General features: G+C 44.4%; 1 protein-coding gene across 46 annotated transcripts in view; it reads left to right on the top strand.

Annotated features, from left to right (window-relative positions):
- OBSCN (obscurin, cytoskeletal calmodulin and titin-interacting RhoGEF) overlaps nt 1-20,696 on the top strand; it is a 170,925-nt gene that overhangs the window by 28,399 nt on the left and 121,830 nt on the right. For 28 of the 46 annotated variants that reach the window (XM_048951543.1, XM_048951538.1, XM_048951548.1 and 25 more), the window contains exons 9-21: nt 265-540; nt 1,397-1,672; nt 2,326-2,601; nt 6,801-7,076; nt 8,391-8,666; nt 10,264-10,539; nt 11,327-11,602; nt 12,797-13,072; nt 14,844-15,119; nt 15,724-15,999; nt 16,949-17,215; nt 17,677-17,946; nt 18,162-18,425. In XM_048951543.1, the coding sequence (XP_048807500.1) occupies nt 265-540; nt 1,397-1,672; nt 2,326-2,601; nt 6,801-7,076; nt 8,391-8,666; nt 10,264-10,539; nt 11,327-11,602; nt 12,797-13,072; nt 14,844-15,119; nt 15,724-15,999; nt 16,949-17,215; nt 17,677-17,946; nt 18,162-18,425 (3,561 nt within the window). Of the gene's footprint in view, nt 1-264; nt 541-1,396; nt 1,673-2,325; nt 2,602-6,800; nt 7,077-8,390; nt 8,667-10,263; nt 10,540-11,326; nt 11,603-12,796; nt 13,073-14,843; nt 15,120-15,723; nt 16,000-16,948; nt 17,216-17,676; nt 17,947-18,161; nt 18,426-20,696 lie in introns of those variants that run through there. The other 18 variants (XM_048951546.1, XM_048951541.1, XM_048951539.1 and 15 more) reach the window with 18 other exon arrangements.

Here is a 20,696-nt window from a genome sequence, read left to right as displayed (position 1 = left end):
CTGGAACTTGAGCAATGAGTATCCCAGCACAGGTAACTGCAGTATCTCAGCTGGAGGACTGGCTGTGTAAGAGCAGCTTTAACACTGTCGTAGTTAAATTACAGCAGAATCATGCACGTGTTTGTATGCAAGTGCCTCCAGAGATGAAACTTGATCACCCAAGTGTGATGAGCAGAGAAATTACAATCAGTTCTAATTGTATCTTAACTCTGTGCTGGATAAGCCTGATTCAGGGTGTAAACCACTTCCTCTTTTTCTCTTCAGATGAAGCTGTTAATTTTGTCAACAAGCCCAAAACAACCCCAGTAATATCAGTCAGTCCTTCTGAAGACCTGGAGCTGGTGTGTGAGGTGTCAGCTGCAAGCGGAGCTGTCGTATGGAAGAAGGATCAGACAGAGGTAAAGCAGGACCAGAGGACAACCATCATTTCCCAAGGGACACACCGCAAGCTCATCGTCAAAAACGTGACCCTGAAAGACCAAGGGAGCTACAGCTGTGAAACAAAGGATGACAAAGCAACATTCCAAGTCAAAGTCAGAGGTGAGAAAATGCTTGGAATCCCAGGGATAAAGGAATGCTTCATTTTGCGTGTCTTGAATTTGAAGGATCAATTTACAGCCTCTCTGGTGCAAAGCATTTTGGCTGTAGGACTTGCTTTGTTGTCAAGTGTCGTAGCAACACTGCTATGCATGTGCTTTTACATCCAGCAGTGAATAAATCCAACAGATGATAGGCAAGGAGGGTAACTTCTGCACCTCTCACAGTCAGCTGGTGCGTGCAGGGTTACAGAGCAAGGGCACATCGTGTGTGCAAGGAGAGAGAAAAGGGGAGGTGTTTGAAGAGATCTGGTTATGAAATTTGAATGACACAAATAGGTGGAAAATGCAAATAATCACAGACTCATAGAATCACAGAACGGCCTGGGTTGCAAAGGAGCACAGTGCTCATCCACTTCCAACCCCCTGCTGTGTGCAGGTCACCAACCAGCAGCCCAGGCTGCCCAGAGCCACATCCAGCCTGGCCTTGAATGCCTGCAGGGATGGGGATCCACAGCCTCCCTGGGCAACCTGTGCCAGAGAGCTGTTCCCTTCTGATCTAGTGGAACTATAGAGAGACATCAGAAGAGAAAAAGAGATGAGGGAGGGGGGTTCAGGCAGTGCATGCAGGTGCTCAAAATCTCCTGTCCAAATCTGTGTTCAGACTATGAAATGTTTAGCTTTGTCCCATACACCTTTCATTTCCCAAGGCAAAATAGAGAGGAAAGTGCTTTCCTGTCTTAATGAGGCATTGTGATACTCCCTGTGAAGGGCAAATATAGTGAAACGGGGGAAATGGAGTAAGCTCTGCAGCAGACAACAGCAGAAATCTCTGTGTGACTGTTGTGATCTCCCTGCAGAAAAAGAAGACGTGTTTACAAACAAGGAGAAGGTGCAGAAGGAGGTGAAGGCTGCACCAACAGAAAATGCCACGCTGAGCTGCGAGGTGGCCCAGGACAAGACTGAGGTGAAGTGGTACAAGGAGGGGAAACTGCTCACCTCGAGCAAGAAGTTCAGGGTGGAGTCTGAGGGCAAATTGCGTCGGCTGGTGGTGAGCCAGGTGGAGAAGAAAGATGCAGGGGAGTACAGCTGTGAGGCTGCTGGCCAGAAACTGACCTTCAAGATCCATGTCACAGGTGAGAGAGTTGTTTGTCAGCACAGAATGGCCCATGAGTTTCAATAAATCCAAAGCAAAATAAATCACTCTCCAGGCTACAGGGACTGGGTAGATCTTCACTGAGCAATGAGAGCTCAGGCAACCAGTTTATGTGGACTCTGTCACACAGATGCTTATAGCTAGATGTCTTAGTCTGTGAGCTGAATCCCACTTAACAGTCCTTGTTCTTTTATAAAAAAGTACTGAAGTAAACAAATATATAAACTGTTGTGATTTAGAGGGATTGTAGTAAAACAGGGCTGGAATCATTCTTGAGAAAGCATCTAGAGTGGATGAAGCTTATGTCTGAGTACCAGCAGCAGATGAGGTTGGATACCTACTTGTGCATGACATCATGGAACAAAATGACAGGTATCGTGCATCCATAGAGATGGAAAGAACCTGAGCTTCTCAGGCACTGGAATATTTTACTCAGAAGCAGCTGCTATATTGTCCTCAGGTTGTACACAGGGCCATGTCCCATCTGAGCAGTCTCCTCACTATGAATGGGGTCATTCTAAAATGACAGAGCTACTTGAAAAGTTCTTGTAAGCAGGAGTTTGTATTTAAGATGAAAACTACAGAATGTGTGAACATACTTGTTCACTGTAAATTGCTTCTTCCAATCTGCAGAAGCAGAGGATGCTTTTATCAACAAGGAGAAGGTGCAGAAGGAGGTGAAGGCTGTACTGACTCAAAATGCCATGCTGAGCTGCGAGGTGGCCCAGGACAAGACTGAGGTGAAGTGGTACAAGGAGGGGAAACTGCTCACCTCGAGCAAGAAGTTCAGGGTGGAGTCTGAGGGCAAATTGCGTCGGCTGGTGGTGAGCCAGGTGGAGAAGAAAGATGCAGGGGAGTACAGCTGTGAGGCTGCTGGCCAGAAACTGACCTTCAAGATCCATGTTATTGGTAGGAAACACATTTTGGTTGACATTTCATTTCCTTTCTTTGTGTCTGTGTTTTCTTTCCTCCTTTTTTGTCTGTCCAGAAAGTAGGAATGCTGTTGAGGTGCCTTTTGATGTTTGTCGAAGCTAACATTTCAGTAAGGTTTTGTAGGGCACAACACTTGTTACATGTAGGTATCCTGATATCAGCCACTCAACTGCCTGTAATTCTCCTTGTGCTCTGATATTGAATCTAGAGTTTTTGCTAGCAGGCACTGCTCTGTAAGACCTCTTCCAGGGTGGTATTCCTCCTCTTCTTTTTGCTACTCAGGCATGAAAGTCATTGTATTTTCTCCTTTTCGTGTCAGTCTTTTCTCTGCACGATGTCATATCTCCCAAAACAGAAAATTTCTTTGATTATTCTGCAGTCTGGCTGTGGAAATTTATATGTGAACGTGTGCTCTTGACTCTGCCATGAAACTGTTTTGAGAAGGATGAAAAAGAAATGCTTACAAACGTGTGCAGCTAAAATCATGATTTGTTTTTAACAACGTTTCATCCAGCTCCTCCCCTACGACTGCTTTCATCATCAGCTGTCCATGGATGTCCAACAGTGATGTATACAACAGTGTGCAGCACTGCTCTACTGATCAATATTTCAGCAGTAGTATTTACAGATCTCTACTGTGGCTGCACTGTGGTTTGGTTGTTGGTGGTAGCATTTCCTAAGAACTTTTGGCCAGATGCACTGCACTTTGCCTGTGGCTTGTTGAATCCAAAGTTGATGTGACTGTTCATTCTGTGTTCTATAGATGTAATGACCAGTCATGAGTCCATTTATTTTTTCTATTTGCACATTTCTCATTAGTCTGAGGGTTTAGCACAGAGGCAGATCTGTCATTCCAATTGCAGTAGAGATTGCTTTGGTGGCAATATATTTTGCACAGAATCCAGTGAATTTTAACTTATGCTCCAGATAGCCATGGGCACATCAGATGCATTCTGAGTGACATTTCTGAACTGGCTGATGACAATGTTTTTTCTTTTGTTTTATTCATTGTTACACTCTACTGGCTTTGCTCATAAGTCAACTTGTTCTCTGTTAGCTTTACAGCTCTTGTCTCGTATTCTGATCAGGACAGGGAATCTATTTTCTCCTTTCTTACAGCATTAAACACATTGGAGCTTAATCCTGGTGGCCAGGGTTTGGCATTTTATCAGCTATGTGGAGGAGCAACTGTACTGGGAGTCTACTGACTTTCTGCTCACACACAGGCTGGAGGCCTGGAGTCTTTGCAGGACATAGCTTGCGTTCTGTTCCCTTGTAAAGGTTGCAGTCTTTGCTGCTCTCTCTGTCTTGGGGCATTCTGCTCCTTCTGTCCCTGTGTGCAATATGCCTCTGCTCTTGTAGGAGAAAGATTTCCTTCTGCCTCTGGTGTAGACTCCAAACTATCAGCTCTTACTGTTCACACACAGCCTGGATGTGATTTGGGGCCTTTGGATCTTTTTCATGAGTTGTGTAGCTCATGCTTTTGGCTCAGCAAATTGACAGTTGGATTACAGGAAGGGTAGGTTTGAGAGGAGTCTGCCAGAGAAAATGAAACATGAACAGTGATGGAAAGACCATGGCAACAGCTGGAATCAACCAAGTTAATCCTCAGTGGCCAAAGTCAGCCCACGTATTATTGCAGAGGTGTAGAGAGAGAACACAGAAATGTAATGCTTTTACACTTGAGTTTTGCTAGCTGAGGGCTATTCTTAGCTGTTTGCCTCAGAAACGAAAGGTTTTCTGTTCTCTTTCAGACTGGATGACCTCATGGCTGCACAGGGTAATGTAATACCTCCCCCTCTGCCATAAGTGGAGAGTGCTTGCCTAGCTACCGTTGCTGTATTTCTCATGTGTACCACTGTAACATGACGTGCAAGTCCAGCACTCACTGCAAAACGATCCGGTGTGAAAGTCAGGAGGGATTATGAGTACTCTGAGTGGTTGGCTCTTTCGCTGCAGAAATCCTCATCTTACAAGCTTATCCCAAAGTGCAGTGGCTTTCTGAGTCTTAATTTATCCTCTTACCATTGCACTCAGAAAGCATTTTAGGGTTCCTGTACCCCAGGGTTCCGCTAGCAGCACAGAACCATCCCATTTTAAGGACATCTTGAAGGTTAGGTGCTCAGTGTTGAGCATTATAGGATGCAGATCAGCCTTCTTGCTTATCATAAAAAAAAAGTGCTGCACACCTTGGAGACCTATAGAAAAAATACAGTAAAAAGGGCTGATTCTGCCATCTCATTATCTCAACATTTGTGGTGCACACTGAAATCCTTATTTGAAGTGGGCTGAAGCTCCATCACCTTGATCCTAGTGGAACTTCACCTGCAAATGATGGTAGAAATTGGAAACGTCGTCTACACTGACTACTTGCTCAGCTTTATGATGTGTTTCTGAGGGGGATTTCTGGCTAGTGTAAGTCACTTTGTAAGCTCATTAAAAGATACAGTCACATTTTCCCATTGCTGTAAAAATGCTTAGTGTTGAAGGGCAAGAATGCAGAAGAGGAGTAACTCCTTCTGTGCTGCTGTGGTTGAACCCAGCAGCAGCTCAGCACCACACATCTCTGCTCATTGACCCCAGGTTGGATAGGGGAGGGAACTGAAAGGGCAGAAGTGTGAGAACTCATGAGCTGAGGTAAAGGTAGTTGACAGCTAAAGCAAAAGCTGTGCATGCAAGCAAAGCAAACCAAGGAATTGATCTGCCAATTCCCATCGGTGGGCAGATGTGCAGCCACTTTGAGGAAAACAGTTCCCATAATGCATAATGGTTTCTTGGGCAAACAAGATTGCTCTGGACATTTCTCTCTTCCTCCTTCTCCCCCCCAGCTTTTATTGCCAAGCATGATGCCATATGGTTTGGTACATCCCTTGAGCTTTCTCCCAGCCCAAACCCAGGACACTTGCTAATTTTTAGCAAGTAATATTAAACTTAGCACTCACTGCTGCTTTGGAACTTGTTTGATTAATGCTTCCTTCATATTTATCATCCAAGTTTTGGATAGAAGCTGAAACGTTTATGTTTTTTATCATCCAGTTTCTAATGCAGACCATGGTGTGTCCTTGAGCTCCTACCAAAGTGTTTCTTGCTCTACAAGTTGGCTGGAATGCATTTGTGAGAAGTTTTGCATCACTTGGTTGGTACAGGCCATGTATGTTGTTAATAAGCAAGCCTTCTAATCTTCATAGAACCATTCAGGTTTGAAAAGGTCACTGAGATCCCCGCATCCAGCCTCAACCCATCCCACCATGCCCACTGTCCACATCCCTCAGTGCCACATCTCCATGGTTCTTGAGCACTTCCAGGGATGGTGACCCCACCACCTCCCTGCGCTGCTGTGCCACTGCATCACCCCTATTTTTAAGAAGAATTTGTTCTTAACATCCAACTTGAACCTCCTCTGAAAATCATCAATCAAAACCGGGGCTGTTGAAGACGAGTGGAGACAATGCTACTTCTACAGTCAGTACAACCAGGGAGCTCAAACGTAGAGCATAGAAACTGCATTCTTGCACTGGCTTGCTGCTCTGCTCTCTTGCCTTCACTGGACTGCAGTGCTGCTGGCAGAGCCGTGGTGTGAATCCTGGGATTGCATGTACTGCGACGGTCAGCAGCACAGGAGCTTGACCTGAACTTACCCTTCCAGGCAACTGCTGCCACTCAGAGATCAGACACCATGCGGAGGAGAAAGTCATGAAGGGAGGGAAAAGGATGGAAGCAGGAGGTTTCACAGGGTGATAGTGGGGAGGAAGGCGATAGGAAAGGTCATGGAGGGGTTTGCCATGACTGCTGGGGAGCAGGAGCCTTCCTGGTCACCTGAGCTGGGTACGCCTGAACATGTTTGCATGAATGATCTGGATAAATGGTCTTCCATGTCTGCACTGTAAATAAAGGGCAATGTCAGTCCCCTCATACCTGCTAGTCCTGCATTTATCCTTGGAGCCTGTGCATCAGTAGCAACTTCAATACCCTGGGATCTTTCCTGGGACCCAAACAGGCATAGGAAGCTTATTCTGAATTGGGCTGCTGTTAGTAGCTGGCTAGCACTAGAAGTCCACCATGTAAGTGCATCAGAAACACTCTGCACTTCTACAGCTTTTTGTAGGGCAAACCATGGGGTAAAAATGGAAGCCCATCTGTTTAGGGTTTTTTTTTTTCTGTTTTCCAATCTGCAGAAGCAGAGGATGCTTTTATCAACAAGGAGAAGGTGCAGAAGGAGGTGAAGGCTGCACCAACAGAAAATGCCACGCTGAGCTGCGAGGTGGCCCAGGACAAGACTGAGGTGAAGTGGTACAAGGAGGGGAAACTGCTCACCTCGAGCAAGAAGTTCAGGGTGGAGTCTGAGGGCAAATTGCGTCGGCTGGTGGTGAGCCAGGTGGAGAAGAAAGATGCAGGGGAGTACAGCTGTGAGGCTGCTGGCCAGAAACTGACCTTCAAGATCCATGTCACAGGTGAGAGAGTTGTTTCTCATCACAGAATGGCCCATGAATCCCACTTGGTTTCCAGTTATACCTGAAATTCTCTACAGATCCCTGCTGGCATTCAGCTGCTGTGTTTGAGAGGGAAGGCTCTCCTGAGAGTGCCTTGTATGTTTCCCAGCCTCGTGAAGATATCTTGGATGCATGGGGCATGTCAAATTGCCCAAGATGCCTGTATGTGGGTAACTGGAATATGGTCAGCTGTGGTCAGTACAGCCTGAGGAGTGAGCTGCCACCATCAGGTGTCTGCTGTAGGGTGAGGCATATCACCCACTGCCTTCCACTGCAGGTCACCACTGAGTACAGCAGAGCTTTAAATCCCTCATTCTCATTGGGAAACTGAAGCTTGAATGTCTTACTGTGGGAGCTGAGATCAACCCTAACTCTCAGGTGGCTGAATATAAGTGCAGTTAACTTATGTCACGATGTCATATTCATTACTACTGAGAATCAGTAGAGGCCTCTGAGTTTCAGTAACCAAGCCTTACTCACACTATTGATGATTTGGTAAAGAATTGAGATTGGTTTGTAGGCAAGCAGTAAAAGAAGTACTCCTGCCTACAAGGACAGAAACAAGCACCAATCAGGGGTCATATAAATACTGCATAATACGTTGCTCTGTGTAAATAGCATTTCAGGTTCAAATAAGAAATATTTAAATTACTGTTTTTCTAGAGTCATTCCTGAGACCTGCACATCACAGAGCACGACATGCTTATATTTGGTATTTCCTTTTGCTTCCAGTTTTTGATCAGTGTAATCCTAAAACTATCACTATCACCCCCCTCTAAAAACAGATTTTTTAGGAACAAGTTATGCACAGCTCCAAGAACCACACAGAAATGGAGTCAAAAAGGATCTCAAGAAGTTCACATAATGCATCCTTCTCTGGTGCATTAGTGTATCTAGATTCCCAGCCACTTACGGGGGGAGGTTGCAAGGAGCTCTTTTACAAACAGCTCTGGGCTTAAATAAGGAAAATATTGGCTCAGAAACCTTAATTACTGGAAAATATTGAAGGTATGAAGAATATTTAAAGGTATGAATATGAAGAATATTTAAAGATGTGAAGAATATGTGGATATAGCAGACAATGAATGAAGTGTTGGGTCATTGGTAATTAATAGACTGAACGTATTTAATCTGGATCACCTTTAGTACAAACGAGACCATTCTAAAATGACAAACATACATGAAGGTGTCATAAGCAGCATTTTGCTTTTGGTTTTGAACACATTGGACAGTGTGAACATACTTGTGCATTCTAAATATTCTCCCAATCTGCAGAAGCAGAGGATGCTTTTATCAACAAGGAGAAGGTGCAGAAGGAGGTGAAGGCTGTACTGACTCAAAATGCCACGCTGAGCTGCGAGGTGGCCCAGGACAAGACTGAGGTGAAGTGGTACAAGGAGGGGAAACTGCTCACCTCGAGCAAGAAGTTCAGGGTGGAGTCTGAGGGCAAATTGCGTCGGCTGGTGGTGAGCCAGGTGGAGAAGAAAGATGCAGGGGAGTACAGCTGTGAGGCTGCTGGCCAGAAACTGACCTTCAAGATCCATGTCACAGGTGAGTGAAATTGCTTCATCTGTATTGAACCCCTCAAAAAAGAAGGAGGGGAAAGCTAAGTGGCTTGACACATTCAACCCCAGCAGTCAGTGATGTAGACAGAACTTCCATTCTACTGTTTAACTTGTGTACTTTTCACAGTCTGTTTGTCTTTTGAAGTTGTGAACACAGAGGACTTTGGTAGCCTAAGCTTAGGACATGCTGGAGATAACTGGATCTCAGAGAAATGCAGTGATAGCAAAATGAGAATTCAATAATTACAGGGGAAATTAAAGAATATTAAAAATATCTTCAGAGCACAAGCACTCCCTTGCAAGTTCTTGTTCCTGCATAATCTCAGAGACAGCATTCGGTCGCAGTGCTGGAAGGAGGCATTAGTGGTTTCTATTAAAGAAACCTACACCAATAAACAGTATTCACGTGTTTTCTTTTGTTTGCTTCTCTATAGCAGGTATGAAGGAAATAAAAAGGCTTAAAGCTGGTGCTTTTCTTTCCAGAAAGAGGGGAAGGCAAACTTTCAGTATGTTAGGAGAGTCTCACATGAAAGATGGAAGAAGACTTTTTACTAGGGTCTATAACAAAAGAACAGGGGGCAATGGGTTTCAGCAGTGAAGAGGGCAGATTCAGATTGGACATAAGAGAAGTTCTTTATGATGGGGGTGGTGATACACTGGAACAGATTGTTCAGAGAAGGTTGTGGGTGACTCATCATCAGGAGCATCCAAGGCCAGGCTGGATGGGGACACTGGGCAGCAGCATCTAGTAATGATGTCCCTGATCATGGCAAGAGGTCAGACTGGATGACCTTTAAAGCTTCCTTCTCACCCAATCCATTCTATGATTCCACAGGGGAAACTATTTTATTATGGCCTCTGAAAACTAATGAGATATTAGAGGTGTTTTCAGAAATAAGTAGGAGAGAAAAATAGATTTCCTCACTATGACTTAATCACAAACAGGATTTAACCTCGACCCTCACCTGTGTCCTGATAAACTTAAGGCAAACTGAGGAGTTCATGTATTAGTTTGCTTTTGGTTCTGAGCTGGTGCAGTGCTGAACAGTTACAGCACCATGGGGCTAACTAGTTTCAATACATTACAGAAACACAGCTCTGGATTGACACATCCCTGGAGCTCTGAGGAAATAAAGATAATAAATACACAATGTTTATTACTGCAAAGACTGCTTCTCAAGCCTAGCTTGGCTTTTGCTGGGAAAACAACTTACAGCTGTCAGCATGTTTGGACAATTTAATGCCTGTCCCCTTATATGAAACAAACTTTTCAATGACTGTGTGTGCTGGTGTGCTGCTGGACAATGGGGAAATGGGTATTTCTCTGAACATTTTGGAACATGATACTAGTATAAATGAAAACAATTTATGGCTATCTAAGCTGCTTTGGGGTGTCAGGGAGGAAGATCTTTGCTGGCAGTTGATGCAGTTCAGATGTGGGCATTCAGTTGATGGCACTGGCAGGAAATGCGAGTGGGAAAGCTATCCTCAACAATACAATCCAAAGACTAACGTGGGCATGTGGGGAAGGCTGTGTAGAAAAGATTCATGTCTTAAATTTGCCCATTTGCCTTCAATTCCAGAAGCAGAGGATGCTTTTATCAACAAGGAGAAGGTGCAGAAGGAGGTGAAGGCTGCACCAACAGAAAATGCCACGCTGAGCTGCGAGGTGGCCCAGGACAAGACTGAGGTGAAGTGGTACAAGGAGGGGAAACTGCTCACCTCGAGCAAGAAGTTCAGGGTGGAGTCTGAGGGCAAATTGCGTCGGCTGGTGGTGAGCCAGGTGGAGAAGAAAGATGCAGGGGAGTACAGCTGTGAGGCTGCTGGCCAGAAACTGACCTTCAAGATCCACGTCACAGGTGAGAGAGGACACTCTTGAGCCTTTCTTTCCTATTTCCAGAGTATTTTAGAACATGATTGTTAGTCTGTAAGTTTTTCCTGTTGTGCTTAAAATTTTTGGAGGCAATCTTTGGGGTGGCTTATTTCTGATGAGGAAATTGAATGTATTATTCCAAATGCAGTCGTGAGGCATCTCCATCCTTTAAAGTCTTCAGGAATTTTCCCTTTGTTGTGGGAATGAGGCCATAGAAAGGAAAGTTGTGATTGCACTTCTCCATTCTCACATACTGGTACCACTGGGACAACTCTGCATTGCAGCTGATTTTCAGGAAGTTTCAGAACAGGGGCTTTGTGTCAAGCACTAGGCTGTGTGTGCCCTATGTTTGCACATTTACTTTACTTTGGAATGTCTCATTTCAGCTTGTGAGGAGAACACTACAGGAATGTTTTGTATAAGTTAATGATTCTAAGACATGAAGTAAATTGCAGCTAGGGGAAGAAAGAGACATGGAGAGTCATACAAGAAGCATCATAGAATGGCTCTTGTTGGTAGGGACCTTAAAGATCATCCAGTTCCAAACACTGTCATGGACAGGGATATGTTTCATCACACCAGGTTGCTCTAAGACCCAGCCAATCTGCACTTGAACATTTCCAGGGATGGGGCATCCACAGATTGCACAACTTCTCTCCACATCATTCTGCTGGGACATCAGAGTGGGAGAACTGATTCAGTTTTCTGACTCCTTGCCAAAATCCTGCTCTTCTTCTAAGTGGCCCAACTAATGTATCTCTCTCTCTTCTCAGAGCCAGAAGTTGTATTTACAAACAAGGAGAAGGTGCAGAAGGAGGTGAAGGCTGCACCAACAGAAAATGCCACGCTGAGCTGCGAGGTGGCCCAGGACAAGACTGAGGTGAAGTGGTACAAGGAGGGGAAACTGCTCACCTCGAGCAAGAAGTTCAGGGTGGAGTCTGAGGGCAAATTGCGTCGGCTGGTGGTGAGCCAGGTGGAGAAGAAAGATGCAGGGGAGTACAGCTGTGAGGCTGCTGGCCAGAAACTGACCTTCAAGATCCACGTCACAGGTGAGAGAGGACACTCTTTGCCCTTTTCTTTCTATTTCTAGAATAATTTCTAGAATATTTAGAAAAATGATTATTCTTGTATAAGAATATTTCCTATTAGGTGTCATATTTTTGGAAATCATGACTGGTATGGTTTAGGTCTGATGGAAAAATGATGAAAAGAGTTTGAATATATATTTCCCTTTATATCTCTATAAAGCTTTAGAAAGTCCTTAGGACAGGCAGCTCCATTCTTTAGAAACTTCCACATTTTCCCTTTGCTGTGGAAACAGATCCATACACAGAAAGGTTCTAATTGTACCTCTCTATCCCCACACACACTTCTACAACTGGACAACTCTGCAATGCAGCTGATTCTCTAAGTGTTTTAGAAGAGGAGCAGTGTGGTGAGCATTTGGGTATCAGCCCAATGTCTGATCCCTTTTTATTCATCATCCTGTGGGGAAGATATAACTGGAAGGTTTCGTGTAGATTAATGTTTCTGAGGCATCAGTAGTTGGCAGCAAGGGGAAGGAAGTGGTGTGGAGAATCACCCAAGATTCATTGCCCTATTGTGGCTCCAGAGTAGGAAAAACAATTTTGTTTTCTGGCCTCCTCTCTGTCTCCTAATTCTCTTGCAAGTGACCTGACTAATGTGCCTCCTGGAGGATGAGGGTATTTCACCATTTGGATGCAATAATGTGAGATAAGCTAAGCTTTTCTCAGGATGGGATGATAAATAGTGACAAAGTCCTGAACATGAAGTCCTGGTCTGTCACTCTTTGCAGGAGCAGAACGACCCAGTGCTGACAGCAGAGGCAGCTGTTGGGCACAAAAGAAACGAATGATATGGGCCTCTGATGCAGCACGGTACATTTCCTGACATAGGAATTAGTCAATTTGCACTCAGCTTCAACCAAAACTATTTCTTCCTTTGACTGCAGTACAGTGGCTTTAAGATATCCTAGCTTGCTGCACAGAGATAGTTGCTTTGTCACAAAAATATTACTAAAAGCTTCTTTAGGAAACAGAACTGCAACAGACAGACAAGCAAATGAAAACCAAGCAAATCACCTTCCATGGCACAGTTTCCATGTTCTTCCAGCAAATTTAGGTGTGTTCTGCCAGGTCAGAGATGGTTTTCCATTGTTCCTGTAAGCTAGAAGGCCAGTGGGCAAATTCATATCTCAGACATGAATCTTTTTCTCTTCTCAGAGCCAGAAGTTGTATTTACAAACAAGGAGAAGGTGCAGAAGGAGGTGAAGGCTGCACCAACAGAAAATGCCACGCTGAGCTGCGAGGTGGCCCAGGACAAGACTGAGGTGAAGTGGTACAAGGAGGGGAAACTGCTCACCTCGAGCAAGAAGTTCAGGGTGGAGTCTGAGGGCAAATTGCGTCGGCTGGTGGTGAGCCAGGTGGAGAAGAAAGATGCAGGGGAGTACAGCTGTGAGGCTGCTGGCCAGAAACTGACCTTCAAGATCCATGTCACAGGTGAGACAAGTATTGTCTGTATTACAGCAGAGGGTAATAAAGCAAAAACTGTAGTTGCTGTTATGCAGTGATCCAGTTGCAATGGTCTGTGCTGAGCTTTTTTTCCCCTGACTGCCTGGATTTGTAGCAAGTGAAGTATTTGGTTTTAGTGTGGCACAAAGGCCTGTTTCAGTCTGTAGAATAATAATTGCTGATATACGTACAACAGAAGCAATATTCAAGATATTATTCAAGTTCATCCTGTGCCTGAGATCCCAAACAGTGATTGTTATTCATTGAAACACTTAACCAAGACAAGAATGCATGGTGAGGCTGGAGTGCATGTTCTGTGTGCAGCCTGTCATGGCAGGGGCAGCAGGAGCTCCTCCTAGCAGCCTGTTTGCTATGCCTTTATGTTGGAGGCTGCATCTGGAATGGTGAGTCTGCCTCTCACAGTGAGAGACCTGATGGAGCTGAGTGTTCCCACAACTCAAAGTAAAATATCTGCAAATTGCACACAAAGAACAAAGGACTGGGTTGGTGAGGCAAAAAATAGAGGGGTAAGTTAGGAGCCATCAGGACGAGGAACAGAAACATTTTCAGCTGAATTTAAAGGAGGGCAGTGGAGAGATGTGTGCCCAGAGTGATCCTGCTGTGAAGCATTTCTGCACACAGTGCTGGACCAGCAGAAAGCAGCTGAGCTAAAAATTTCTGCTGATAACCAGCACAAGAGCAGTGTTAAAATGCAAATAGCTCTGAATGGCAGCTAATAGGTGATTAATCATTAACAGAGAAGCATTTCTTCATTTCACACTTTGCTTGCTTGGTTTCTTCTCTGTTTTACTGCGAAGCATCTACTTACCACAAGAGAACATTCCTTAGAAGAATCTTTTCAGAAAACACCTAAGTATTTTTTCTCATGCATTCTTTTGTTATAAGATTTTAATTGTGAGAGAGCCATTGCAAAATTCTTCTCATGTCACACTTTCATTTCTGAAAGCTTTGTGGCTGGAATATGTTTTGTCATTTGCCATTTTGGCATCAGCACTCACTGTGATGGGTTGCAAATGCTTCTTTTCCAACTTGTGACATAACATACTTGAGATCTCAGCCTTCAAGATGCCCTACCATTTTGCTGGGTGCTTAATGGCCTTTGGTCAGGAAAGGTTCCCAGCAAAGGGTTCTTCAGACCAGGTCTGCTAGGTCCCCAACCTATTTTAAGCTTGTGATGTCAAAGGGAACCATGAAGCTGCAAACATACTTGTGTACTTTGCCAGCCACTGTGCTGGGCTACCTGAGTGCTGTAGGGAGAGCATATTTCCTTTGTGCCTTTGACAGTCACAGCTGTGGCAATGAAAGAGGCCATGAGGAGTGTGTTCAAGAAGCCAGGAATACTGTTCTGGGTCATGAAAAGTGAGCCATGAAGCCAGTGGCTCTGCTGTCACACGTTTATGTGTCTTTGGTGTTTCACTGTGGGTCTTTAGTAAAAGGAACTCGGGGGCTTATGGTTGCCTGCAGGACAGATGTTCTTTGGGAACGTTTGGGTTAAATATGTTTGCAACCATGGGACTGGTGTGAAGGATCCTCTTGGTCCCTTTTCAGTTCCTAGGTTCTTTCTTGCCTAGATTTGGCATTACAGTTTGCTTAAACAGAAGAGTTGATATTCTGTAGTGAAGGCAATCAGTATGGGCACAAGTGGTAACCTAAAAGTTTTCCAACCTGTCCATACAAACCTGCAAGGTGGTCTCATTTCAGTCCCTCAGCCAATACTTTCTTTCTTTGCTGCACTCAGAGCCAAAACCTGCGTTTATAAACCAGGAGAAGGTGCAGAAGGAGGTGAGTGCTGCCCTGGCAGAAAGTGCCGCCCTCAGCTGTGAAGTAGCACAGGATACAACCGAAGTAAAATGGTACAAGGATGGAAGACTGCTTGCCTCCTCTAGAAAGTTCAAAATGGAAACTGTGGGCAAAACCCGGCGTCTGGTTGTGGAGCAGGTGGAGAAGAAAGATGCTGGAGAATACGTCTGTGAGGCTGCTGGCCAGAAGCTGACCTTCAAGCTGGAAGCAACTGGTGAGCATTCACTTTGTGAGCACTAAGCAGCAATGCTGTGGCTTAGGGGTAGACTGCTATCTTCTACCCTGTGGGCATGGTGCAGCCGTGGTTCCCCCTGAAACAACATCAATGAACTGCATCACAAATTAGATTCTCCTTTTTGATGTAGTGATAGCAAGGTGAAAATCTGGTCGTGGAATATTTTTGACTAAGGAAATGCTATACAGATTTTGCTTATCTTTGCACACCTCATCACCTGATCTGTTTCAGTGACCAGGAGCTGAAAGTGGGCATGGAAAGTTCTGAAGAGCAGAGAGAGAGATAGGGAGGAAGGTGATTAAGACAATTCCCTCTGCTGCTGTGTGTTCTAGAACTGCCCAGTTCTGTGGCAAAGCATTGTATGAGATGAAGAGGCCAAGAGAAAGGGAGTAAAATGAATAGAAAATAGGTTCCTGATGGATCATTTTCTTTCTTCCCACTCAGCAAAAGGTTGTATTAGCCATATTCCTATGTTCTAACAGATTATGGAGCTGGTATGCAATTGTGAGTCGTGGAAACTGCAAACCGCTGTCTTTGAGGATTTGAGAAGTTATTAGTTTTCCTGTTTCAATATCTTTCCCAGAACCAGAGGCTAAATTTGGAAAGGAATTTGTCCAGAAGGAACCTCTCGTTGTACAAGAACATGAAAGCATCACCCTGACCACTTCAGTAACACCAGAAACAGCTGTAGTGAAGTGGTACAAAGATGGAAGAGAAATCAAGGCGAGCAAGAAGTATGAGATCAAGAGTGATGGGGCATCCAGGACCCTGACAGTGAACCTGGCAGAGAGCACAGACACTGCTGTGTATGCTTGCCAAACAAAGAATGACAAGCAGGAATTCAAAGTAGAAGTGAAAGGTGAGCAGCAGCCTGCAAATTGTGTCCCTTCCTAACAGCTGCTCTTTTATTATGGGAGGATAAAGTGAAGAAGATTGATCTCTCCTAAAAGCTGTTCCAACCTTTATACTTTAATTGCCTTTGAAGTTGCTGTGGCATCCCCAGCATAGACCAGAAAAGTCCTTCATGACTCCAGAGATCCAAGTTTGTCCTCTGCTGGCTGCTTCAGATCTCAAGAGCTATGATGGGTTCTTGTCCTGCTGTTTGTTTCCCACTGTCATCACACAATTTCTATCTCCTCATAAAGCAGTTGGTAGGACATGGGCAGAGCCTCAGCTCTTCCTGACTCTGCTAAGCATGACAAATCTGATGAGGAGGATGTAGAATGGGATTTATGTCCCTTCAGACGCTGGAGAAATCTGCAGCTGGGGTTCACCCCACCAGCTCCATTCAGCTGTGAGTGCATGGGAGTGATCCACCCAGCAGGTTGAATGTGTCACATCCCATTGGCTGTGTCTGCAGTTACATGCAGTACAAATGTGGGGTTCTAGCAGCAGATTTTTAATTACATTCAGGCAAATTAGACTCTGATTTAAAAACAAAAAACAATTAAAGCAGCAACAAGGGACAGTCCCAACCAACCGACAGTAGCAACAAAAAACCACCGTGCATCTCATCAGGTAGAAGATTAGAAACACAGGAAGGTAAACTTCAAGCCTCTTTAAGGCACTGTTCTTGTGTTGCAGAATGATAAAGGTCATATAATTCCATGTCGATAAAATCTCTCCAGATTTCCATATTTTGGGTTTATTTCAGCCTACCCCGATCCCCAAGTCTGTCTGTGGCTTTTTGTTTGTTTTGTCTTTCTTGTGTTGTTTTTTTCCTTTTAAATTTGGCTCTAATAGGTTCTGTAGAACACAGTTCATAACTTCTACTTTCTCACAGTTCTTTTCTTTCCTCTCCATCTTAGAAATCCCAGTGAAGATCACCAAGCAGCTCGAAGCCGTTAAGGCTGAGATTGGAGGCAGTGTCACTTTGAGCTGCGAAGTGAGCCATGCCAAAGGCAAGGTGGTGTGGCGCAGGAATGCAGTTGAGATCAAACCCAGCAAACGTTTCCAGATTCACGAGGAAGGGGTCAAACGAACCCTGACAATAACAGGGATCCGGGCTGAGGATGAGGGAGAGTACTTCTGTGAGTCCAGAGATGACAAGAGCAGCATTACCATCTCCCCCAAAGGTATGTCACTGCAAATGAGGGGTGGCAGCGGGGAAGGATTCTTGGCTTCCCTCATCAGCCGTTACAACCCTGCAGAGCTGACTTTATTCATGTGTTTATGCTGCTCCCTGTGTTGACAACTGAGTACAGAACTTTGCTTCCTCTCTAAATAGCTGTGGAACATCTATTTGTGAAGAGCACAGCTCATGTAGGTGGGCAAATCAACCTTCATGCCACATCGAGGCTGGAGTTAAGCATCCTAAATGTAGGATGGGATTTTTTTTCCCTTCTTTTCCTCTCTTTTTTTTTTTTTGTCTTGCATCTTTATAGATGCAACCTACAGACAGGAGATGTGGTGGGGCGTTATGGTGGTCACTTACTGAGAGTTATAAAATTTGATGCTTCCAGTAAAATCACTGCCCCCATTGGGTCACACTGCATCTCAAAGATGTGCTCCTAAGTGGTTTCTTCTTCTCCATCAGCTCCCAGAGTGGTGAAATTTGTTACGAGTCTCAACAACGTGGCTTCTGAAGAAGGAAAAGAGGCTGTGTTCAAGTGCACTGTTACTCCCAGTGATGCTGTGGTCACCTGGTTCAGGAATGGTGTCAAGATTGAAGCCAGCAAGAAATATGTGATCTCACAGGAGGACACCAACCACAGCCTCACCATCACTGATCTGACACTGGAAGATGCAGCTGAAATCTCTGCCAATGCTGAGGGCGTAGAAAGCACAGCCAACCTCAGAGTCCGGGGTAAGGGGCAGTAATGCCCTGCTGACAGGTTGTCAGTGGTGCTGTTTGTGGGTTTTATGTAGTCTTTCCTCTGATTATGGTAACGGTATGGAATTTCATTTCCTTAAGTAGAGTTCCCAGAATGCACTGGGACTGGAGCCACCATTTAAATTCTTTCTAAAAAAGTGTTTTGTGGATTCTTTACATTGTTACTATTATTTCTTCTCATTTACCAGAGGCCTCAATCTCATTCAAGAAGAAACTGGAGCCTAAAACTGTTGAAGAGAGAGACACAGTGACCCTGGAGGTAGAGCTGACCAAGCCTGGAGAAGTCAAGTGGATGAGGAACAGCATTGTATTGAAGCCAAGTGAAAAAATACAGATCAAAGCTGAGGGAACAAAGCATATCTTGATAGTTAAGGACATCTCCTTTGCAGACAGGGGCTTTTACTGCTGTGAGAGTCCTGATGACAAGACCCAAGCCAAGATCAATGTGGAAAGTAAGTTGAATGATTGCAAGGTCTGTAAATACACTGGATCCGATTTGAACTTGGATTCAGGCCTTCTCCATTATCACAATGGCCACTGCCACCCCTTCTTGCCATGGGACATGGGGTCACAGCTGTGGGCTTGGCCATCAGATAAATTCCTGAGATAAGGTGGAAGAGAAGGCTTCTCATTGACCATAATCTTTTAGCTGATTTTCCTCTTTCTTCTGCCCCATCCCTGCAGGCTGGATGTGGCTCTGGGCAGCCTGGTTTGGTGGTTTCTGACCCTGCACACAGCAGGGGGTTGGAACTGGATGAGCATTGTGGTCCTTTTCAACCCAGGCCATTCTATGATTCTGGTATTTCTCACTCTGGTGCAGTCTGCTTTTTCCATTTGTATAGCTATCAGCAACCTATTCCCTGCTTACTCATCCATTCTTCTCTACAAAGCACATCTTTCAGAGAATCTCTTTATGTTCAGTCAGAGTTAAAAAATCTAAATAAAAACACAAGAGCCAATCTATCTATGGATGCTTTCCTTTCAAGTAAGCTAATGGTGCCTCAGGTGTAGCCCTGTACTTCTGTCCTATTTCCTGCATCCTTTTGCCATGATTGCTACAGAATAGACAAGGACAGAATTTAAGCACTTAAGGTCTATCTAATTTTGTCTACAAAGCCCCTGCCACCAATTGCTGCTGTGTAGGTCATAAATAATAGGTACTGAAAGTCTTGATAGCAGGCTTATGGTACATAAAAGGCTCTTAGAAAGTGGAAAATCAAACAATCTGTTCTCCACGCAGAAATAATGGAATTCAATTGCAATGAGAAAGATGCAAGTTATACAACAAAAAAGCTTTTTAATGGTTGGATGATTGAATAAGCCATTTGGAGGGGCTTTGAAGCCTCCACCACGGGTTTCAGAAAAGGTTTGTGAAATATCTGTCTGGGACACAGAGAGCTGAACATGTCCTGCAGCAATGGAGAAGGGCTGGATGATTTTTGTAGGTATTTTCAGCCATAGAATTTTGTGTTCTGGTGGTGTGAGTTCTTTCGTACAAGATGGACAGGTTGGTTTGTTGCATTGCTTCAGACTTTTTGTAGTAGAATCTCAGCAGTGCACAGATGTTAGAGCAGGTTAAAGCTCAGACTTCTGCAAAGTAAACAAGCTTCTGCAATTCATCTCTGAACTGTTTTAGCTGTGGATTAGCTTTGCAGTTTCCTTCCATGAGATTACTTACATAGAGTGAATGCTTAAGTTTAACTCTTGCTCCAGGGTTTTGGGCATATTATTAGGGAAAACATCACAAATAATTTCACCAACAATTATCCCCACCTATATGTAGCTTTCCTTTTTTTCACTGGAAGGGTTTACATTTGCAAATAGGTTGGGCATGAGGAAATCACTGACAACAACCCCATTAATTCTCACAAAGCTCTAATTTCTCTGATTTTGGCCTTTGTCTTGTGATTCTGCATGCACAGCCTGTAGTTAAGCCTGGGTGTCTTTCCCAACACCTTCAATCTCCTGTTCTGATTTAAGTTACTCCACTGCAAGTCTCTCTTCTAGTACAAAAGAATTTTTATTTTGCCTCTTCTGTGAGGCAGCAGCTGGAAAGGGTGAGATGAGGACTGGGTTGGTTTTTGGTTTGTTTATTGTTTGTTTGCCTAAGAGCAAACTGGGGATCAAAACTATCAAAAATTGATGACAAACTGTCTCACACAGAGCAGGGTTTGTCAAATTACTGGCATGCACTGTTAGGACAGCTTCATCACCAACATATTCTGGGCTGACAGTTGTCACAAAACTCTGCTTCTGTGTCCCAAAATGTGCAGTTATCACTGCTATTGGCAGTTGCTCATCTTTTCTCCAAACTGGATGGCTGTAGGAAATAAAACAAGCATGCAAACAAACAAAACAACCCGCAGATATTAACTGATTGTCAGTGCTAATCTTTGGGCCATGTGCGTCACTTCAGATCCTTCTGCAGCCAACAGAGATTGAAAAATACCAAGACCTCCAGAGACTGCTTTAATTTGTAGAGGTACTGAATTACCCTCTAGAGTGTCTTTCTGGATATTTAAGGAACCACAGGTGACTACGATGCTGATTTATGTTTAGGTTCAGGCTTACTGTTTCAGTCAGATTGGATGAATGGCTCCATGTAAGACAGGGAAATACAGCAGTTCATTGATACCTCGTGTTGGAAGAGCGCAGCTCAGCGTTGGGCAGTTTGCTGCTTCATTCCCTCTTACAAGTTGCACCCCGAGGCATTTTTTTTCAAG

This window comes from Lagopus muta, chromosome 7 (genome assembly GCF_023343835.1).
Source record: "Lagopus muta isolate bLagMut1 chromosome 7, bLagMut1 primary, whole genome shotgun sequence".
Classification (NCBI taxonomy): Eukaryota; Metazoa; Chordata; class Aves; order Galliformes; family Phasianidae; genus Lagopus; species Lagopus muta.
This window is presented reverse-complemented; position numbering and strand designations above follow the sequence as displayed.